The following is a 20,817-nucleotide window of genomic DNA, read 5'->3' on the forward strand; positions in this document are numbered from 1 at the left end:
AACCTCAGAAGCATGTATGATTCTGGGAAATCACCCTAAACTTACCGTCAAACGCTGTACATGAGCACATGAGAATATCAGGGTTCCCACTCTTAAGTCAAATGAAATGACTTTTCCCTGACTCCCTGACGAAAAAAAATAATTGACCTACGATATAATGAATGCTATAATGGTTACCCCTACATGGACCAGGTTGAGTGTTGCAGTAGGGAATCAGCACATTACGATAAAGAAGGGTTTATGCTTGTGTTATTATTGAGCAAACAAGAATATTCAGTGTCGGAGTGAAGTTGTAAATAGCAGAATATAATAGATGTCGTAACAACATAGTTAACGCTCCAGCGGATATAATGTGCAGGAAGGGCCTGTTGTGCACATAGTCTTTTACAATTTTGACAGAACATTTGAAAACTGATAATGAATGTAGGCGACTGCTGTCGTTGCTGCCGTACTATAATATGAATATGGTATACACAACACATCTGTTGTGCATTTGTGTATTCATTGTGTATTTACTGCGTTTGTTTAATGAAGGTATTCCCACAAATTGAATAATTTCTCACATATGTAGTCATTATTATGTTTATGAAAAAATGATTATTATGTTTGTAGGAGGCAGCAGTTGCAGGAATTACATTTGTGGGTATAAGGTGTGCATGTCTGTGGATGAATCAGTAAATCAAAAATATTTGAGAGATTTCAATTGAAAATCTTATAAATTATTAATCACTTTTTGTCTATGTACTCTAGGTTCTACTGAAGCCCTTAAGAGCCTTGTGCTCATTCCAGCTGCAACATGGTGCTCAGGTTCACCATAGCAAAGAACACCTGCTAAAGTGTGGCCTGTATGACAAACCACTGCCCAAAAACAAGCGCAAGATGAAAAGAATTCAGAAACTTATTACCAATCAGAAGATCTGAGACATACTATAACCAGATTGAATGATAAGAACACAGATTTGACAGTCCAGAATTCATCACCCGGAATGTCTGTACATCATAGAACAGATGCCACCAAAGAGAACAATCAACATGCAACAAATCAAATTGAGTGTTTATGTAATGGGGAAAGTATGCTCAGTACTTTTAAGCTGGCCCAGAAGAGCATTAACATAATGCACCTGTTACAGTTGAAAAATTGGGGAGAGGTAGTAGGTTAAGTTAAATGTTGTATGGCCGACACTTGCCTCCAGATTATGTAAAGCTTTACACTTTACAAATTGTCTATCTCTCTTAAAATATATAGGATGTTGTCTGTCATTGTTTTCTCGAAGTTTAAAATCTCTTTTCTTTTGATGAGTAAAGGAAAAGGGTCATTTTATTTTTGTCATTCAGTATCTGTGTGATGTATAGAAAATTACAACAGGAAATGGGCCTATTGAGTGTTTGGTCCCTAATACCCAGAGTTGTATACATTATCTTCGTCAGATATCATCATTGTTTTGTGTTTATATATTAGTGGTTTGCCATTTGATGTGCAAAGTGAGGGTGTGTAACAGTATAATGCATTGCGTTTTCTATTGTTCTTATTGGTATTATTACATGCAAAGCACCCTCAGTATAGCAAGTAACTTTTTATTCATCTCACAAGTAAGACATTTTATTTTTACCCCATTGCATAGAAGAAAATGTCTCCTTGAAGTGTAAATTGACATGTTGTTAATTGTCCTTGCCTTTCAGTGGTGTAGGGCAGAAAGTTCTCCCCGTAAACATTTGTACAACAGCTGCATTAAATTTAATTTGCAAGATGTATCTATGTCCTTATTGCTGCATCAAAATGGTGTCATAATTTTTGTGTTTGAGTGAGGTCAGTAACATAATGGCAAACGTGACATTTGGGTATCATAAGTTAATGCACGTTATGGGTTATGGTTAAGTTGTCCTGATTCCCTCCCATGTGCATGCAACAAAGACAGCTTGCTTTTAGCTTTCTGTTTGATCCCTGCCTGATGGGAGAACGACTAAATTGGAAGGGGCATGTTACAGCAAAGTTTGGAAAGGACGAGGTGTTTCTACAGCTCCAGCCAGAGGAAGAACGAGCGGTTACCTGCCATATCCAGTGTGGGCATTGCTGTTTGCCATGTGAACTAGCACAGTTGCTGCAGGGTAGCATGACTATTTTAAAGTTCTATGTTTGTAAGACATACACTGGGCTGGGCAAATAAGGCATGTTCACTTTAGCACTAGTTTGAACTAGTGATGTTAATCACTGTTGAACCTACACAAGAGACCACCACCACACAAGCGCAACTATCGCTTATGTCACTTCAACAGAGAGCTAGCTCGCTACTCCCTCCTGTGCAATTGAAACTCTCCTAAACGCACATCTCTCGGTTATTGGTTGGAACACTTTATTTTGCCTGTGGTTGCCAACACTTGTTGGCAGCAATTGTTTGAAATACAACTGAGGCCCACTACCAGGACTTGCGATTCTGTATCTCAAAGTAGATCAATATAGAATGAAATATGAGTACTTTAGACCATTATTTGTATGCTCATGCGTTTTGTTACCCAAAATGCATACTGACAAAATGCTTACTGTGTGGCAACCTCTTAGTGTAGAAGCATAATCCTGGTCTCAAATGAAAGGTAACACTTTGAGGTTTCTCGGAGCCTAGGCTGCCTACAGAGACTCGGTTTTTTGACGGCCTGCTTATGGGGAAGGCAGCTAGCGGATCGTTAGGAAAGACTACATGAATGTGATCATTTATGTTTGGGCCTGAAATCGCTAATCACGAAATACAACCTCCTTTCGTGCCCGTGCCGAACATTCCATTTTTGGTGCTGGATGACCTTACACAAAAAAAATATTTCTTGAGTATAATACATACCATCAATGGGATATACATACCATTGTAATCAGAAGGATCAGTTCTATGAAATGATGTAAAATACATATGGTAATGTTGATATAGTAATGAACAGTCTTTGAAAATCCACTTCAAATGTATACCGAAATTTCATTCACAAAAAAAAATATTTTCATCATATTTCTCTACAAGATAGAGAAATATATAGAGTGTATGACATGTTCAACAAGTTGTGGGCTATTTAACAAAAAAAGACAGAATTGGAGTATCATTAACCTTTCAAAAGTTATGATAAATTTAGTGATCAGTGTAAAAAAATGCAGGAAACAGGATTTAGAATGTTGTTGACAGAATTCACATTCTCTTTCTCACCAACAACTAATAATGTCAGACACAATGTTTTAGATTTATTTGGTCCATAAGAATAAACCATTTACTTGTATATAAGCAAATGTTACAGTCAATAAGAATGATATACATGTACCTTACCAGTAATACAGGAAGTAAGTATACTGTATATTTATTAAGATCATTTCGGAATAGAGACATAAAATACATTTGATTCAACAGACACAACTTCCTTATATAAATCAGTATAATGAATGAATTGAAATGTATATCAAAATTATATACATATATAAAATGTATTATTATTTATGAAAAGCTAGGAATAAAATCTACTTCAACATCACTCAAAAATCAATGTGTTCTAAACATTTGAAAGGGGATTTCATAGAACAAGCCCCGCTGTATAGGCGTACACACAAACTCACACCCACACCCACACACGCACACACACAGAGGAGGATAGGGAAAGGTGGGGTGGGGAACCTGAAGGTTGAACAAAGAAGACCTATGACTCATTACGAAACGCATCCCCTTCTCCAGAATGCCAAATCTGACAGCAATTTTGTTTACCAAAAAAATAAAGTCACCTACCGCTACATTCCGGGCCATACAAGCTACTTTAGTTTCAGTTTTTCTTTCTGTCTCACGAAAGGAGCACACACACCTGAGAAAGACTCCAGATGTCAGTTTCTTGGTTCTGAATGTAGGCTAACAACTGAAGTAGGCCTAGCCTGGTGCCCTCTTCCTCTGTCATGCTTTTGACAATGAGCAGCAGGAACAAATTGAACCCACTCTAAGAAATGGCCGTAGGCCTACTTTACAGTACAGCACAGCAAAATCTAATCAAATTGCAGTCCGAGGGATATTGTCCATAAAACGTTGTTAAACTTAGCCTATAGGCTAGGATAGGCCTACATAATCACATATTTGGAGATGATTTGAAGTGGGCTCATATGCTTCCATAACATATTGATATAAGAAAGAGAAAATGTGGTAAGGCCAGCCTATGGCATTTCTCATATCTCGCAGATAATTGGTAGGCCCCTAGTACTGTTTTGCAGATGGTTATTACGCATAACAGTTTAAGCAACAATAGCAATAGCTTGTCACTAATAACGACACAAATAGACTAATGAATGTTCATTTAATGAAGTTTATGTAGAGTTTTCCTACATGTATTCATGTTCCAACACAAGCCTACATGTCACAAGCCAACCATCATGTTCCAACAGAATAAGTAGCCTACATGTTGCTGTTGTAGGTTCATGTAGGTATATGTAGGCTGCTTATAAAAAGGCAATTATTCTGATACATGTAAGTAAGGCGGGTGGTATGACGTTCGGTTGGTGATCGGTTGGTTGATCAGATGGACGATCGGAAGGTTTTAGGCACGATTCCCGCGCCATAGTAGGAAGAATATCCCACTTGCAAGTTCGGTGTATCCTACCCGCCGACCTTCAGTCTCACAAAGTCTCAGACATCGCAAGAAGCAGGATCAGTTTACATCCTGCATCCCGAGCACAGAAGCAGGCTAACGCAACGCTAGCGATTGTTGCAAACGTACGTGTGTATAATGGCAGAGCCGGCGAATAAGCAGCGAAAACCCTTGACGGAAGATGCAAAGAAAAGGAAAAGAGCTTCAGACCGAACGAGGGCTCGCACACGTATCGACACGTACAGGCGGTAGCGGGAGCTTCGTAGAGAAAAAGCATCAGGCTTGCCGGTGTTACATGGCAACTGGCTCCCATGTTAATGGTGCATTCAGGGCACTTCGGAATGACAAGGACCGCCCCCATGGCTACTTTGTTTTTCCGACAGCAAGTGTTCATGTGCTTTGCCGTCGGAATGTGTGACAAACACGGATGCCACAACAAAGGTTAAAACATACACTCACTAATCCTAAACAAACAACTGTATTTACTTAAAATATAGTGTAAGACGCTCGTGAAAAAGATATGCAGCTTTCAAGTGACAAAAACGGCAAATTCCCAAGTTCACATTAAAACGGTTGGACATGAAAGGCCACATGGACTACAAACGAACTACAACGTGACAACAAAAGTGATGACGAGCCCCTAACTGGGCAACTCTGTTAGCAAAATCTAGCCCCAGTTTCCGACCTCTGACTCGCACATTACGTGACGTGAATGACGCGGAATGATGGTGTTTTCACTCGGAGAAAGGTTTTTCCGAAGCCCATGAACGCTAGGTAACTGGCTGCGTTGATGACGTTTCATGATTAATGACGAGTCTTTGACAGATGTGGCCGCTTGCAGATTTGTCACTTTCTGATATACTAGAGACGCACACAAATATGCATGACATGTTTAAAAGTCAAAATTGTATGTAGTACTACATGCACTGGACCATGAATATGCCACCCAAAAAACAAACACCTAAATAAATAAACTTCACGTGGGTATCGATCCACGAATAAATTGACCTGTTTGCTTGGTAATCAGACATCTATCCACTTGCGCCACGAACCAGCTGACGGCACTCACAGAAATTGACTTCAGTTGTATGATTAAAAGAAGTCAGCTAACGTTATTATAATTGTAACAAGTTAACATAGCTGTTCATGTTATCTGGCTACCATGTTATCATGCTACCGTTGCCCAAGCCATTTACTGTAGTAGGCCTTCAAAGTATCATGGTTAAGTTTTACAAACGTTTCACTGAGGTTAGGCTGTGGTCACCCCTACCTGAAGTGTCTGTAGAGGCGCATGAACATGAACGTCAGCAAATAAATCAAATAAAAATGTGTTGCCTAATTTTGTATCCTTTTGTCCAGCCTATTCTTTAAATAATTCAGTTCATGAAACACAGGCATTGAAACACACATAGCAATGGGCAGGAGAAGTCTATAACGTGTCCATATTTTACATAAAATTTGCGCACAGGGAGAGTCAAAACTCATAGGCTTATTAGTACAGCGGCTAAGGCCAGATTTTTACCTGAATCGTTCAGTTTTTGCAGAAAGCACGAAACTTGGTACAGGTATAGTACTACCCCTAGTGATCAAAAATTGAAATGGACCCCAACACATAGCGCCCCCTGGTGGCCCCTATCTTGACTTCAAATATGGCCACCAAAATATGCCCTTTTTTTTCTACATTTATAATGCTATGCTGCTTTTAACACATAATATGACATGTCTACAGCCATCTTTCAGCATTATGAAATACATAATGAGACAATCATGCATAATTAAAATGGCAGACATGTTAGATTTTAAGTAGCCATACATTCTGACACTGAGTCAACAACAACAAAAACTGGGGTGCGTTTGGGCTATGTGTGAAGTTTTGACTGTGTGATTAAACCCTGCACTTGCCTGGGCTCAATCCTTCTAATTTGCCCCCTAGAGGCTGGCATGCTAGCAAGGAGGCTAAAACCCTTAGATGCTAGCGTCTGTCAAGTCTCTTAAAAAAAACATATGCTGCCTTTTGGGAAATTAGCTATTTTGTCTTCTATCCTAGAGTTAGATAAAGTAGTACATGCACCCAGTCATAGTTAGATAAATTAGTACATAACCCAGTCCAACACATCCTCCTGTTAGCCTAATTCAATTGAGGTGGGTGGGGCCAATTAGCATATGCTAAAGTTTTTTTTAAGGCTTATAGTGATTGTTTGAAAAGGTCTATTTTGTTTTATTGTAGTTTAATATTTTGCATCCCATAAAATGATTATGCCTGTCAATGAAGCTAATTTAAATATGTAATACCTTATGAGTTTAGCTCCCTCCTGACACATTAGGGCTCATGCTAGTCAGTGAACTAGCACTTTTAGGACACTTGCTAGTGCGTTCAGCGCCAAGTCTGGTGGAAACACCAAAAGCTTAAGACAGGTAAAGTTGAGTATCGTCCGCATAGCAGTGATAATCAAATTCATGGGAGCGAATGGTCTCACCCAAGGAAGTGTGTAAATAGAGAAAAGTAGGGTCCCTAATACTGATCCCTGATCAGTCGTGGAATGTAACGAAGTACAAATACTTCGTTACTGTACTTAAGTAAATATTCCACGTATTTGTACTTTACTTAAGTAGAATTTATAGTGCATACTTTTGACTTTTACTTCGTTACATTTTACAGCAATTATCTGTACTTTTACTCCGCTACATTTTTACAACACCATCGTTCCTTTTTACGATACATTTTATGATCAGATTTTTTTTCTCTCTGACAAACACGTTTGTTTTACCAGGGGGCGGGGTTGCTACCACAGATTCTGGAGCGCTACGTGCCTCTAAATCTTTGAAACATAAGCTTCTAGTCTAGACCAGGCAAAGCGTGAGCTTGTAGCCATCTGCATTCGGTAGGCTATATTCACCAGACCCATGGCTACACTGGACATGCAACTGTGTTCTGTGCCTTTCTCTGTCTGTTATCTGCAGCGTTAGGGCCTCCTCTCCGATGAGATTGCTCTCCGCGGATCAGCGAAGTTACAGGCTATGCCCATGCTTCTGGAAAACGAAAAAACGTAGCATTTTCCAGATTAGAAAATATTCTAGGGGGGGGGGGGGGGGGGGGTAGAAATGTGAGCGCTCATTCAATGTCTATGTGCGTCTGCGCAAGTGAAACTGAACCTAATCATAAAGACACCTTTCTCAGCAACTTTTCCACCCGACGTTTCCCTGGTCTACCCCGTTAAACTTCAGGCTCTCGTGTTTTGCTGAATGATATACTCAGCAGATCACCCTAGTAGATAACCAGAATTACAGTCTCTAGAATTGTAGGTCAGAATGTAAACTGGGCCACAGATGGTAAGCACAATTGCATTAGCTTAAAACTATCTAGTCGAATATAGCCTAACCTAAAACTAGCTTAATTAAAATGCCACAGCCCATACTATTTTTTTTTAGAATATAGATATTAAGAGAATAAATCATTATGCAAATACTTTTACTTTTAATACTTAAAGTACATTTAAAAGCAGGTACTTTTTACTTTTACTTAAGTAGGGTTGTCATTGTGGTACTTTTACTTTTACTAAAGTAAATATTTCTCTGTGTATTTGTACTTTTACTTAAGTACTGAGATTCAGTACTTGCTCCACCACTGTCCCTGATGCACACCTGTGGTGAGGTCATGTGCCCTTTAAGGTAGGATTTAAACCAGTCAAGGGCTTTCCTAGACATTCCAGTTCAGATAGTGTAGAAAGGAGAATGTCATGGTTAACAGTATCGAAGGCTGCAGATAAGTCTAGTAGAATGAATACTAATGACTTAGCAACTTAGATGAGGACTTAGCTACTGTCAATGCTTCGGTCACAGACAGAAAAGCAGTTTCAGTAGAATGACTCTTGAAAACAGACTGCATAGGGTCTAGCAGGTTGTTCTGATATAGTAAGTCCAAGACTTGCTTGAAGACCATTTTCTCCTTTGACTAGACAAGACAAGACAACTTTGACAAGAAAGGAAGAAGGGAGATAGGTCTGTAAAAACAGGAATGTTAGAGGTGGTGGCAAATGATACATTTTCCATCTTTATCCTCCTTGACTGATTTTTCACTAGTTTCACATTTGGCTAGGGTCAGTGTCACTACTGGTAGCATAAGCCAGTACCTGGAGCCTACAAACATTGCACAGGTAGTCCAACTCCTCCAGAATGGCACACCAATACGTTCCATTGCCAGAAGGATTGCTTTGTCTCCCAGCGCAGTCTCAAGAGCATGTAGGAGATTCCAGTAGACAGTTGCTCAAGGAGAGCTGGGTAGGATGGTAGAGGGTCCTTAACCCAGCAGCAGGACCAGTATCTGCTCCTTTGTGCAACAACAAACAGTAGGAGCCCTGCCAGAGCCCTACAAAATGACCTCCTCCAGGCCGCTGGTGTGAATGTCTCTGACCACACTGTCAGACTTCATGAAGGTGGCCTGAGGGCCCGATGGCCTCTGGAAGGACCTATGCTCACTGCCCAGCACTGTGCAGCTTAATTGGCATTTGCCATAGAATACAGAATTGGCAGGTTCGCCATTGACGCCCTGTGCTTTTCACAAATGAGACCAGGTTCACCCTGAGCACATGTGACATTTAAAGATGTCTTGAAGAATGTAATGCTGCCTGCAACATCATTCAGCATGATTGGTTTGGTGGTGGGCCAGTGATGGTCTGGGGAGGGATATCCTTGGAAGGACGCACACACCTCTACGGGCAAGACAACTGCACCCTCACTACTCTTAGGCATCAGGATGAAAACTTCAGACTCATTTCTTACCCTGTATTGGTGCAGTGGGCCCTGGGTTCCTCCTGGTGCACAACAATGGCTGGACACATGTAGCGAGAATGTGCAGACAGTTCCTGGAGGATGAAGGCATTGATACCATTGACTGTCCCCCCCCCCCACACTCCCCTGACTTAAATCCGATTGAACACCTCTGGGATATTATATTTTGGTCCATCCGCCAGGTTGCACCACCGACTGTCAAGGAGCTCAGTGATGGCTGTAATGGAACCGAGCGAAAGTTACCATTAACGAATGTGGGTGTGGCCAAAGAAGCAGAGGCAGTAGTGAAGATGGACAGTAATTTATTATTCGGCTTGGCTCGAACAACCAAGCAGAAGAGTCCATAGAAAAATGCACAGAAAAATGTTAATAATAATCTTCCAAAATTGCAATATTGAACCAGTATGAAAAATCTGCTTTAGCATTTAATCTTGCGAGATTGAACCAGTATGAAAAATCTGCTTTAGCTTCTAATCAAAATACAGCAGCATTGTAACAGTCATAGTACTCACAGTACCCTACACATCAGATAGGCCAGAAAAGACTAACATCAGACTAGACAGAGGAGAACATAAACCTGGCGGCCAGCACCATTTAACATAGACAGGTAAACACTAAACAATCAATTAACACACAATAGACAAGACAGACCCTGGGCCACAAGCATACATATCATTTGTCACTAGCAGAATGAGCTAAATACATTGTTAAATAATAAACTTGGTTACATGTGGAAAGACTAATCATCGATGCAGCTTGATCAGTTCCATCTCGAAATACCCCACAATCAATTAACCTAATGGAACGGTCCAATACCGCCCGGAAACAATAAACAGTCCATGCGATCCAGTCGACCCTTCTTTGCCACCGGACCTTCAGAAGCTGGAACAAGAGGACGCCATGAACGTGAATCGGTAGCTATCGGTTGACAAACATTCAAAAGTATGTGTCTAATTCAGACAAACAATAAATGTGCCACCATTGCTAATAGCTCCGTGTTGTGTTGTTTCTTACACATCTTAAAAGTGCTAGCCACATAGCAATGGGCCATGTACGAGTGTGTGTTGTGTGTGTGTGTGTGCACAAATATCAGCTGATGTGTAGAGGACGAGTGCTGACAGTTCACCAGTCATGTGCGGTCGTAGCTAGACCATCCCAATGGCCATGTCCACACCCCAGGACACCATCCGCCATTTCATTAGGAGCATGCCCTGATGCCATCAAGCATGTCGGGGCCATACGAACTACTGAGTACCATCATGAGTTGCTGCGCTGAAATTCAAGCAAAATGGACTAGCTTGCCGTGTCATTTTTTCCACTTAGATTTTCGGGGGGTCTTTGAATTCAGTCCTCTGTGGATTGATCATTTTCATTCCCAAATAACGAAGTCGCATCCTTTTGTTCCTAACATATTACCCAGTCCATATCAGTTTGAATCCTACCTCACAGGATGCTCGTTTAACGTATCATGGCTTGGACACCTGTCCGCACCACAGGGGTCCCCCAGGGCTCAGTACTGGGCCCCCTTCTCTTTGCTATCCACACCACTTCTTTGGGACATATTATACATTCGCACAGCTTCTCACACCACTGTTATGCAGATGACACATAGCTTTATCTGTTCTTTCCACCTGATGACCCCTTGGTCTCGACACGGACCACAGATTGCCTCTCAGACATATCTTCATGGATGAAGGCACACCACCTCCAGCTAAACCTCTCAAAAAACAAACTGCTGGTCCTCCCAGCTAAACCTAATGCTCCCACCTACTCGAATGCCCTCATACAGGCATTATATGCTACCCCCCGACCGTTGCGCTCTTCAGACAAACATTGTCTAGCTCTGCCACCGGTACGCTCAGGTCAATCCAAACTTTTTTCATCTGTTGTTCCTCGTTGGTAGAACGCACTATCAGTTTCTACTAAAGCAGGGACATCCCTCTCCATCTTCAAAAAACTCCTGAAGACCCAGCTCTTCAGAGAATATCTTCTCTCGTAGCACTACTACTACAACTAGCTAATTCTAGCACTTACCACCTGACTTGACTGTATAAAAACAGTACTCACTTATGCACTCTTCCCTATTGTACTCTACCTTTTTGAATTGTTTTAAATTGTTCTAGAATTGTTGAGAGAATTGTTTTAAAAGCGTTAAACTGTTTACCAGGTTGTAAGGCGCTTTGGCTAAAAATGCGTCAGCCTAATGTAATGTAGATATCCAGCATGATGTTTTTTCCCCATTGAAATCTGATGTGTTTTATTTTTTTCTGAAGTGTATATTTTTTTTGAGCAGTGTATAGTAAGTAAAAGTTAAGGTTTGCTCAGAAAGAGAAGAAGGTAGAATAAGAATGTATTGATGATGTAGGTAGTTACTTCAATTAACCAAGATATAGAATAAATGCCTTATTTTCTTACACATAGTGGCCATATTGGAATCTTACCAGATTATACTTGATGCCTTGTATATTATTGAGGTTGTCATGTGATAAAATGACTGTTCAAACTTTTAAATTGTTTTTGAATGATATTTCTATCATGAATAACAATAATGATGGTCTACTGTATATTTTCACATTTGGTATCCTCCATATTGGATTTCAAAATGGCCAACATCAAGTTTGTTTGGAAATCCTGTCAATAGCTTCCTTGACCCTATTGAGTGTTAGAACTTAAAATACTTTTTTATCTTGTTTAATTTTGAAGTTGTATCAACAATTCTATTAAGAATGGTAGCCATTTGAATTCAAGATGGCGGCCACTAGGGGGCGCTATGTGTTGGGGTCCATTTCAATTTTTGATCACTAGGGGTAGTAGTATAACTGTGCCAAGTTTCATGCTTTCTGCAAAAACTGAACGATTCCGGTGCTTAGCCGCTGTACTATATAGGCTATTAACGTTAATGTTGCTGACACGTAAACATGGGTTTGATGTTTTTTTGATACTTTACTTCCCAATTCTTAAGTTGGTGCTTCTCCTGTGTCGCAACAGGTTCATGCCTATAAATTGCTTTATCACGCAGTTGACATGGGTTCAATCCTCCCCATCACACGTTTTTTTATTATTATTTATTTATTTTTAGACCAGCAACGCTTCCTCAATTTAGGCTACAGATAGACTAGGTGGCCACAGAGAGCCTGGCAGCAGTCAGTGAAATGTTTGAAAACTTAACCATGATACTTTGAAGACCTACTGGCTTGGGCAACTGCTGTAGCAAGACAACACCATCAGCCATGTTAACTTGCTACAATCATCAGCTGACTTCTTCTAATTGTATAGACTAAGTCAAGTAAATTTCACTATGACTTATCAGCTGGTTCGTGGCGCAAGTACGTACTGTAGATGAATGATTATCATGTAAGAGGTTTCATTTACAGTAGGAAGCAGGTTCGATACCCACCTGGAGTTATTATAAGGCTATTTAGATATTTATTGTTTTGGTGGCATATTCATGGTCCAGTGCATGTAGCGTAGTCCTACTACAGACAATTTTGACATTTAAATATGTCATGCATATTTGTATTTGTTCGTCTCCAGTTTCCATCAGAAAGTGACAAATCTGCAAGCGGCCACATCTGTCAAAGAAACGTCATCACTCGTGAAACGTCACCAACGCAGCCAGTTAACATGGGTGCCAGTTGCCATGTAACACCGGTATCCCTTTAAAAATACTTTTTGTCATGGTATTGGTATTTATGTTAAAATAAGAGCAGTTAAAACTGGTTTATAAACTACCAAATTAAGGGTTTTAAGGTCAAAAGTAGACCTAAGACATTTATAAGGGCTGAAATTGAGGAGTTTTGTTCCGTGGTGAGTGCACCCTCTCCCTGATGTCCAATTGGGTTTTGTTGCCATTTTTTTTTTAAGTGAAGTGAGGTTGTTTTGTATGTGTAGGAGGTATTTCATACACAGTCTGGTATTAGTAGAGGTCCTGGGTAAGATTTGTATGCACTTCATTTAGCGGAGAATATCTCAACTGTTATAGACTAATATGACCCCATTGAACAATGTAGGATGTGTGCCAAAATCTCTACCCTGGACAAAAGTCCTGAAAATGACCACAATAGGTGACACTATTATCACACTACAGGTGAATGGGACTTTTTTCCCCTTTATAGATATCCTCATATATTTCTACCAGTTTAATCTTCATACTAAGATAAATACTTTTTGTATTACACTTTGTCTAAAAAATAAAATAAAATATGCAAATGAGGCAATATATCATTAAATCTTTACAATTACCCCCACTATTTTGAGGTTTTGCTCGAAATTGCACACCGACTACTAACAATGGCCCTGTTTCCACATACTTTGACTTATATTCAAGTGCTTGACCTCTTTTGAAAGCAGAGGCCTTGAAGATTATTTTGGTCCCAATAGATTGACTGTGTGATGAACTGTCAGAGAGTGGCAAAGGGTAGAATGATTGATGATGAAGAATTTTTTTTTAAGGCAGTTTTGTAAATCTCTGTAAATGACCACATTCTGCCCTCTTGGTCATTTATTTTGTCTTGGAAACACAACTGAGGCCCACTACCAGGGCTTGTGATTCTGTATCTCAAAGTAGATCAATATAGAATGAAGTATGAGTACTTTAGACCATTATATGTATAAGATGAGACTATGCACAACTAATATTGGATACAACAACCTGAATGTTCGATTTCTAGGGTTTCCTGTGAATATTTCAATGCCCAATATGCGGCATCTACTTATTGCTAAGGGATATACACTGCAGCTAGAAAGTAGGGAGGCACCAAAGGGGGAGGAGGGCATTTTTGATCAGATTTAATTGAGACATAGTACGATTAATCTGACGATGGAAAGCACTATACAGATTGTACATAAAATATGTTGTCATATATGGATTCCCAAGAGATTCCCGCCTGCAGGACACCCGCAGTGTAAACATTATTCCTCACAAAGAACATGCAGATACATACCAATTACTCATTTGAAACCTTATTTTACAAAATTCAAAAAGATCTGGAGAGAGTGAGAGAACGACTCAGTGTTTCCAATACATTGACTTATTTGTGGCGGCCCACTACAATATAAACACTGACCAAAACACAATGATTTACTATGTTGTACTATTTAAATGGGATGGAATTAGTTTATTGTAGAGCTATGTGCACCTGTACAGCCTCTCCTTGTCTCTCAACAAACCTACATGCCTGTGTAAAGAAAACATTAACAATCCTGCAATTGTTGGCATAAAAGTCGACTGGCTAAATTGTGCTGAAATCTCCATCATAACCACGCCTGGCTAATTTGTTAAAAACTGTTGCATTAAAGTTAATTCTGCAAACCTACCACCACAAATAGAATTAAATTTAGTGGGAAACACTGCAACTCATCCACAGGATCTACATCACTGACACTGTCATCAGTTGACACAGATATCTTTGAGTGCCTATTATACCATATAACTCATCCGCAACTCAGGAGTGAAAAGATCAATATTACCACATCATGATATCTGCATAGTGCTGGAGACGAGCTCACACAGTGTCTCCCAGCACTACATGTGCTGACTGGGTGCGATACAACCAGCAAAATATCAACCAAACTTGTAGCTCGGAACACTTTCCACAAACCTTTTCACTGATTCTCAATTTCAACCTTCCACAGCTAACAGAGAGTGCAATACAAATGGCGGAAACATTCTTGGTCAAATGTCTCAAACCGTCAACAGACATAGAGAAATTTGATGACCTGCGCATTGCTGCCTTCTATAGTTATGCTCTTAAGATAGACTTTGAGAGTGCCGCTTGCACCTCAACTAATGCAAGAAAACATACACAAAGAGCCTATTATCAACCGCAGCTTTGGGTCCAAGCGCCATTTACAGACGCCATCTTTATCTTAAATGCAGATGCTTATGGTTTTGTAAGAAAGGTCAGTTTATTAGTCCCTGAAGGTTTGCCAGATCCCTGCTCGTGTGGCAATGTAAATGTGAATCAGGTTTATAGGCGAAGTATACTTATACAAGGAATTTGGTCTCTGCATTTATCCCATTCGTGAATTAGTGATCACACAGGCACACAGTGAACACACAGTGAAGTGAAGCACACACTAACCCAGAGCAGTGAGGTGCCTTGCTCAAGTCGTGGATGTGGGCATGGGATAGCAGTGCTCAACCATTTCCCCTGCCCACATTTTTCCTACTGGGTCGGGAATCAGACCAGCAACCCTTTGGTTACAAGCCCGAACTCTTTACCAGTAGGCCACGGCTGCCCCAAGTGTGCACACAAGAATGGGTGTCCCTGTTGGGTAGCTGGTATCCGTTGTTGCAAGTACTGCAAATGCAAGGGAGGCAATAGTTGTAAACATCCTATCACTGAATAAGATCTTATTATCATCCCCATACCTGGACTCTGTTGTGAAAGTTTTACCTTGCAACACAGGGAATAAATCTGTTGTTCTGTATTTTTTCACTTTAAAGGCACACTATGCAGTTTTTTTTTGCTTAATATGCAAGTTTTTTTTAGCAGCTTTAACAGCTTCAGAGTCATTGGAATGGTTATATTACTTTTTTCGGGCTTCCCCCTAGCGCCTGTGAGCGGAAAAACCACCCTTGCAACTGTGGGCCGGCGGGCCGACGGCCTCAGTGTCAGGAAGTATAACGAGTGTACTGTAACAAATTGCTTTACTGCATTCAAATACACGCACCGGCTAGAAAAAGGTAGCGATGGAGTTTCTCAGACATTCGTCATGACAGAGCCAGCGAAAAAGAAGCAAAAACCGAGAAAACAGTAAGGAAATTGCCAATACTGCATAGTTTACCTTTAAGTTAACATTCCAATGATAATAGCAAGCCCCCCCCCCCAAATCTGTAGCTTCACGAGTTTATATGTATACATATTTAATGAGATATTGCCTAACTTGCATATTTTATTTTATGCATAGGCCTATTTTATTTTATTTTTAAGACAAAGTGTAATAGAAAAAGTATTTATCTTAATATGAAGATTAAACTGGTAGAAATGTATGATAATATCTATAAAGGGAAAAAAAGTCCCATTCACCTGTAGTATGATAAGTGTCACCTATTGTGGTCATTTTCAGAACTTTCATCCCGGGTAGAGATTTTTTGGCACACATCCCACGTTGTTCAATGGGGTCATTAGTCTATAACAGTTGAGATATTCTCCGCTAAATGAAGTGCATACAAATCTTACCCAGGACCTAGACTACATTGAGAAATGTCAGATAAACATACAAAAGTAACGGATCTAGGATATAATAAAGTTTGATACTCTGTCTGACACATTGGGGGAATTTTCCGGGAGGCTGCTGGGAGATACCTTGATATACTGGAGAAAGCCAGGAAAAACAGGAGTGTTGGCAGATATGGAAAGGAGAAAAGGGGACATATTCTTGTCTGGGTCAGGAAATGTGCTTAATAATAAAGTCCCCGCCCTCCTACATTAACTGGCCGTACGTGTAACCACCTGCCTTCAAGCTTGGTGGTGGAATCAGTTGCGTAGCTAACATTAGCATTGTGGGCGGGTTGTAAACGTCAATTCTACCTACAACCAGAACACTATTAGTCTGTAATTCCGTTGTAACAACCAAAAGTTACCCATATTCATTAACTTAGGTTAACATATTGTGCTGCCATTAAAATGGTGACATTCGACAAATGTCTCCAGTTTTGAAATAATGGCTGCTGTGACTGCTACGGTCTGTTAGTTAGCAAGTTGTTTTGTTGATTTTTGACAGAAGCTAAGTTGTCTTGCAGTGATGACACTTTACAGAACGACACGAGTGGATAACATTAGCTGACGACCAACGTATCTAAAATTTAGAGATAACTTGGTCAGGTAAATATTAGTCAAGATAGTCAAGACAATCCTACAGGTACCTAGAATAGCTAGGTTTGGCTAACGTTAGCTGAATAGAACTTATTGTAGCTCTACGTCATCTTGATAGTTTTTTGGCCAGCTAACGTTACGTCGCTAGCTAGCGAGCTAGAACTACATTAACGTTATGTATTAAATTATAAACGTTAACGTCTACATGGAACATGCACCGATGAATGCGTGATGTTGGAAATACATCGAATAACACACTGTTCACGTAATATTGGTTGCATATCTGCCTTATGGGATTTACTTGGTAACGCTACAGGAGTTCACACCCAAGGATCCGAGAAGCAGTAGAAGTAAGTCCATTTGCTAACTTGGCTAACGTTAACATGGTTGGAGATGATGGCGTAGCTTCTAGTCACTCACACATATTACAGTTGCCGTTAATTCATAACTTTGTATATGAGTTAATGTTGACTATCGTATGGCTGGTGTATTATAAGTTCACCACAAACTGTAACAATGTCATGCGATCTCATGCTAGTGCCCCTCGTTCATGGTTCAACGCTACCTAACCCTTTTTATTTAGCACAGCAAGGATAACTTGCCGTTCCCTTGCTGTAGCATAAAGAGACAACTACGATAGGTGGTCGGCTAACTGTGCTGGCTAACCTTCGATTGATAATCTCACAAAGCTATCTGGTTTATTTTACGTCAGCGCTAAATGCTGTCGTCGTGATTCCAATGTATCGAGCCGCCAATCGAACTTGTAGTGGAATGGCAAAGTGTATGTTTTGGTGCAATTTGTTCTTTCGTTAGGTTGTAGCCTAACGTAACGTAACGTGACGAGTTTGGTGGTTTTCTTCATTGCCCGTGGACATAAGTGCATGCCCTAACTCTAAATATTACGTTAATGCTGTAAATCGCGTTGTCACAATATGTTAACGTCAAATCCAGACTGGTTAACTGCCAACCTACAGTAAAATACAGCCTCTGATGCGAACAGCAACGTTTGTTCTCGCTACTCGTTTATTATAGGCTAACGTTACTCACATCCAGGAAAAGACCGTGGCCGCTGAGAGCTCATCGTTAACGCATTGCCACTAATTTTCATCAATACTCATGCACTCGTACACTCGGGGACATAGAGACCGTGGCTCTGCAGTAACTTATTGAGCAACATTACTCATGACGCTGCTTTAACATATTACACAAGCACTGGTGAGGTCTAGTTTGTTCCAGACCAATTTTATCAGAGGAGCACGTTAGGCGTTTATAAAAAATATTACCAGACGCGTTTGTCCAAAACAACATTTGTTTAACCAAGGACCAAACGAAACACACCAGAGAGGTAACTTTAGCTCACCCCTCCCTTCAGTATACTCCACACAGGGTTTTGTTTTCGTTTGGGGGACAGACTGCCCCCACTTGTTTGTTCTCCGTTTTCGGAGCCTGGGCTGTCTACAGAGACCCTCATTGCTGCATGTGACATGCTATGGGCTTGAAATCGCATACAGTGGCTTGAACCCTTAAAGATGCAGTCAGAGGAAGTAGTGTTTGTTTATGTTTAAATGTATTGGCAGACACTTTTGTCCAAAACAATGTACATTACATTTTAACCAAGGACCAAACAAACACACCATGAAGTTAAAGGACAAGTTCGGTATTTTACACTTAAAGCCCTGTTTTCAGATAGTTTATGATTAAATATAATGTTTAAGATTGAAATTTGGACACATGCTGCTGTCCTGAGAATTTTCGGTTTCTGTGGTAACACCCCCCCACCTCCACAACGCTGCATAGGTGCACTGGAACAATCTTTCTAAAACGCATTAAACTTTCATTTACAAAGACGCGAAACTCACTGAGTGGTCAAGGGTGTTCACTGATATGCTCACACAAAAATCGCTGCAAAAGATTCTTTCCAAGGTTTTATCGTAGTTTTTGTCCAACTCCATTGACTTGTATTGGATTTGCTGTGAGGTACGGTATTACTCCGCGGCTGGAAACGGATATGGGGTTGTTTGTATTCTTTCTGTAGTCTTATGCAGTCGCGGTATTGTAGGCCACGCTATCCAAATTATTGTCACGTCCATGGCTAATGCTAAAACAGAGACGGTTGATAAAATGTCAACCTTACCCCAAGTTCTTCCAACTCTGTCATCCCAGGAGGTAATGTGGAAACCGCTGTATTTCTCAGGCGAAAGAGCTTTTTGGGCGATTTCTTTCGACCTCCAGCGAAGTTCAGTAAAATGCAGACCGCAGAGGCAGAGACAAACACGGTGATCAGCTTTCTGCAGATCCTCAACAGGTGTGCTCACATCCAACCCCAGCAACTCCAGCCACAACTTTAGCCTTTCTGGATCGTTGAACGAATGGTAAAACACCTGTTGGAAAGCATCTTTTGCAGCGATTTTTGTGTGAGCATATCAGTGAACAGCCCTGACCACTCGGTGAGTTTCACGTCTTTGTAAACGAAAGTTTAATGCGTTTTAGGAAGGACTGTTCCAGTGCACCTATGCAGCGTTGTGGAGGTGGGGGGGGTGCTACCACAGAAACCGAAAATCCTCAGGACAGCAGCATGTGTCCAAAATTCAATCTTAAACGTTCTATTTAATCAAAACTATCTGAAAACAGGGCTTTAAGTGTAAAATAGTGAACTTGTCCTTTAAGCTAGACTAGCCCCTCCCTTCAGTATTCCCAGAGAAACTCCATGCAGGGTTTCATTTTTGTTTCTTTCACATTTTGGAGTCTGGACTGCCTTCATAAACCATTTTTTACCATGTTCTCACGGAATGGGCAGCTAGCGGATAGTGAGGAGATGTTTGCTGAATATGACAAAAAATGTTATGGGTAGGGCTGGTCGATACACTGAATATACTCGATATATCGCAGTTTGCTGTATGTGAAGTGTTACATCGCAAATATCAAGTATTTCACAGTCATCATTTTTTTAAGCGGCAACACTGTGGTTTCGTGTCCCTACCTCTCTTAACCTTTCGTAATAGGCTAAAATAAATCAATTGATGTACCCTATTTAGGTGTGTTGAAATTTTTGCACACACTTTTCCCTATGAGAAACTTTCATAGTAGGCTAGCAAGAATTCAAAACTACTTTCACCCCTGCTTTTACATCCAAATTTGAACAGAAACCACCAAGAATGTATTAATGAGGATGTCATTTGCAGGGATTGGACTGGTATGATGTATCCTAGCCTGCTGCATCATACTGGCATGATTTAAAACATCACAGGGTGAGAATTCATGAAGTCCTTTTGAGAAAATGTCAAAATATCGATATATCGTATATCATGAAATAGACTAAAAATATCGAGATATTATTTTTTAGCCATATCGCCCAGCCCTAGTTATGGGCTTGAAATCGCGTACGATCATTGACTGCAATTTTAACTGGTATCACCTCTATTATACCTCTAATTCAGCTAAAACCCCTGGGTGCTGGCATCACATCATTTAAAGCATTGCGAGAGAGGTTTACCTACCATGCATACTGCATATCGATGTACCAGTTTGTTACCGTTACACCCATCCCCCCCTAAACATCAATCCATTCCGGATCATTGCACCAACGTAGCCTACGTTGCATGACCGCCTGATTCAG

General features: G+C 40.4%; 2 protein-coding genes across 4 annotated transcripts in view; both read left to right on the forward strand.

Annotated features, from left to right (window-relative positions):
* Positions 1–1,750, forward strand: part of dtwd2 (DTW domain containing 2) — a 60,679-nt gene extending 58,929 nt beyond the window's left edge. For both annotated transcript variants that reach the window (XM_042060590.1, XM_042060589.1), the window contains one exon: positions 751–1,750. In XM_042060590.1, the coding sequence (XP_041916524.1) occupies positions 751–921 (171 nt within the window). In that variant the 3' untranslated portion in view covers positions 922–1,750. The remainder of the gene's footprint in view (positions 1–750) is intronic.
* A 14,912-nt stretch (positions 1,751–16,662) lies between these two features.
* The window catches only part of jak2a (Janus kinase 2a), a 118,618-nt gene continuing 114,463 nt past the window's right edge, over positions 16,663–20,817 (forward strand). Inside the window, exons 1-2 of one of the 2 annotated variants that reach the window (XM_042060574.1) lie at positions 16,663–17,210; positions 17,518–17,551. The gene's annotated coding sequence lies outside the window, so the exon portion shown is untranslated. Of the gene's footprint in view, positions 17,552–20,817 lie in introns of both variants that reach the window. The other variant, XM_042060573.1, reaches the window with a different exon arrangement.

Source organism: Alosa sapidissima, chromosome 13 (genome assembly GCF_018492685.1).
Source record: "Alosa sapidissima isolate fAloSap1 chromosome 13, fAloSap1.pri, whole genome shotgun sequence".
NCBI classification, from domain to species: Eukaryota; Metazoa; Chordata; class Actinopteri; order Clupeiformes; family Clupeidae; genus Alosa; species Alosa sapidissima.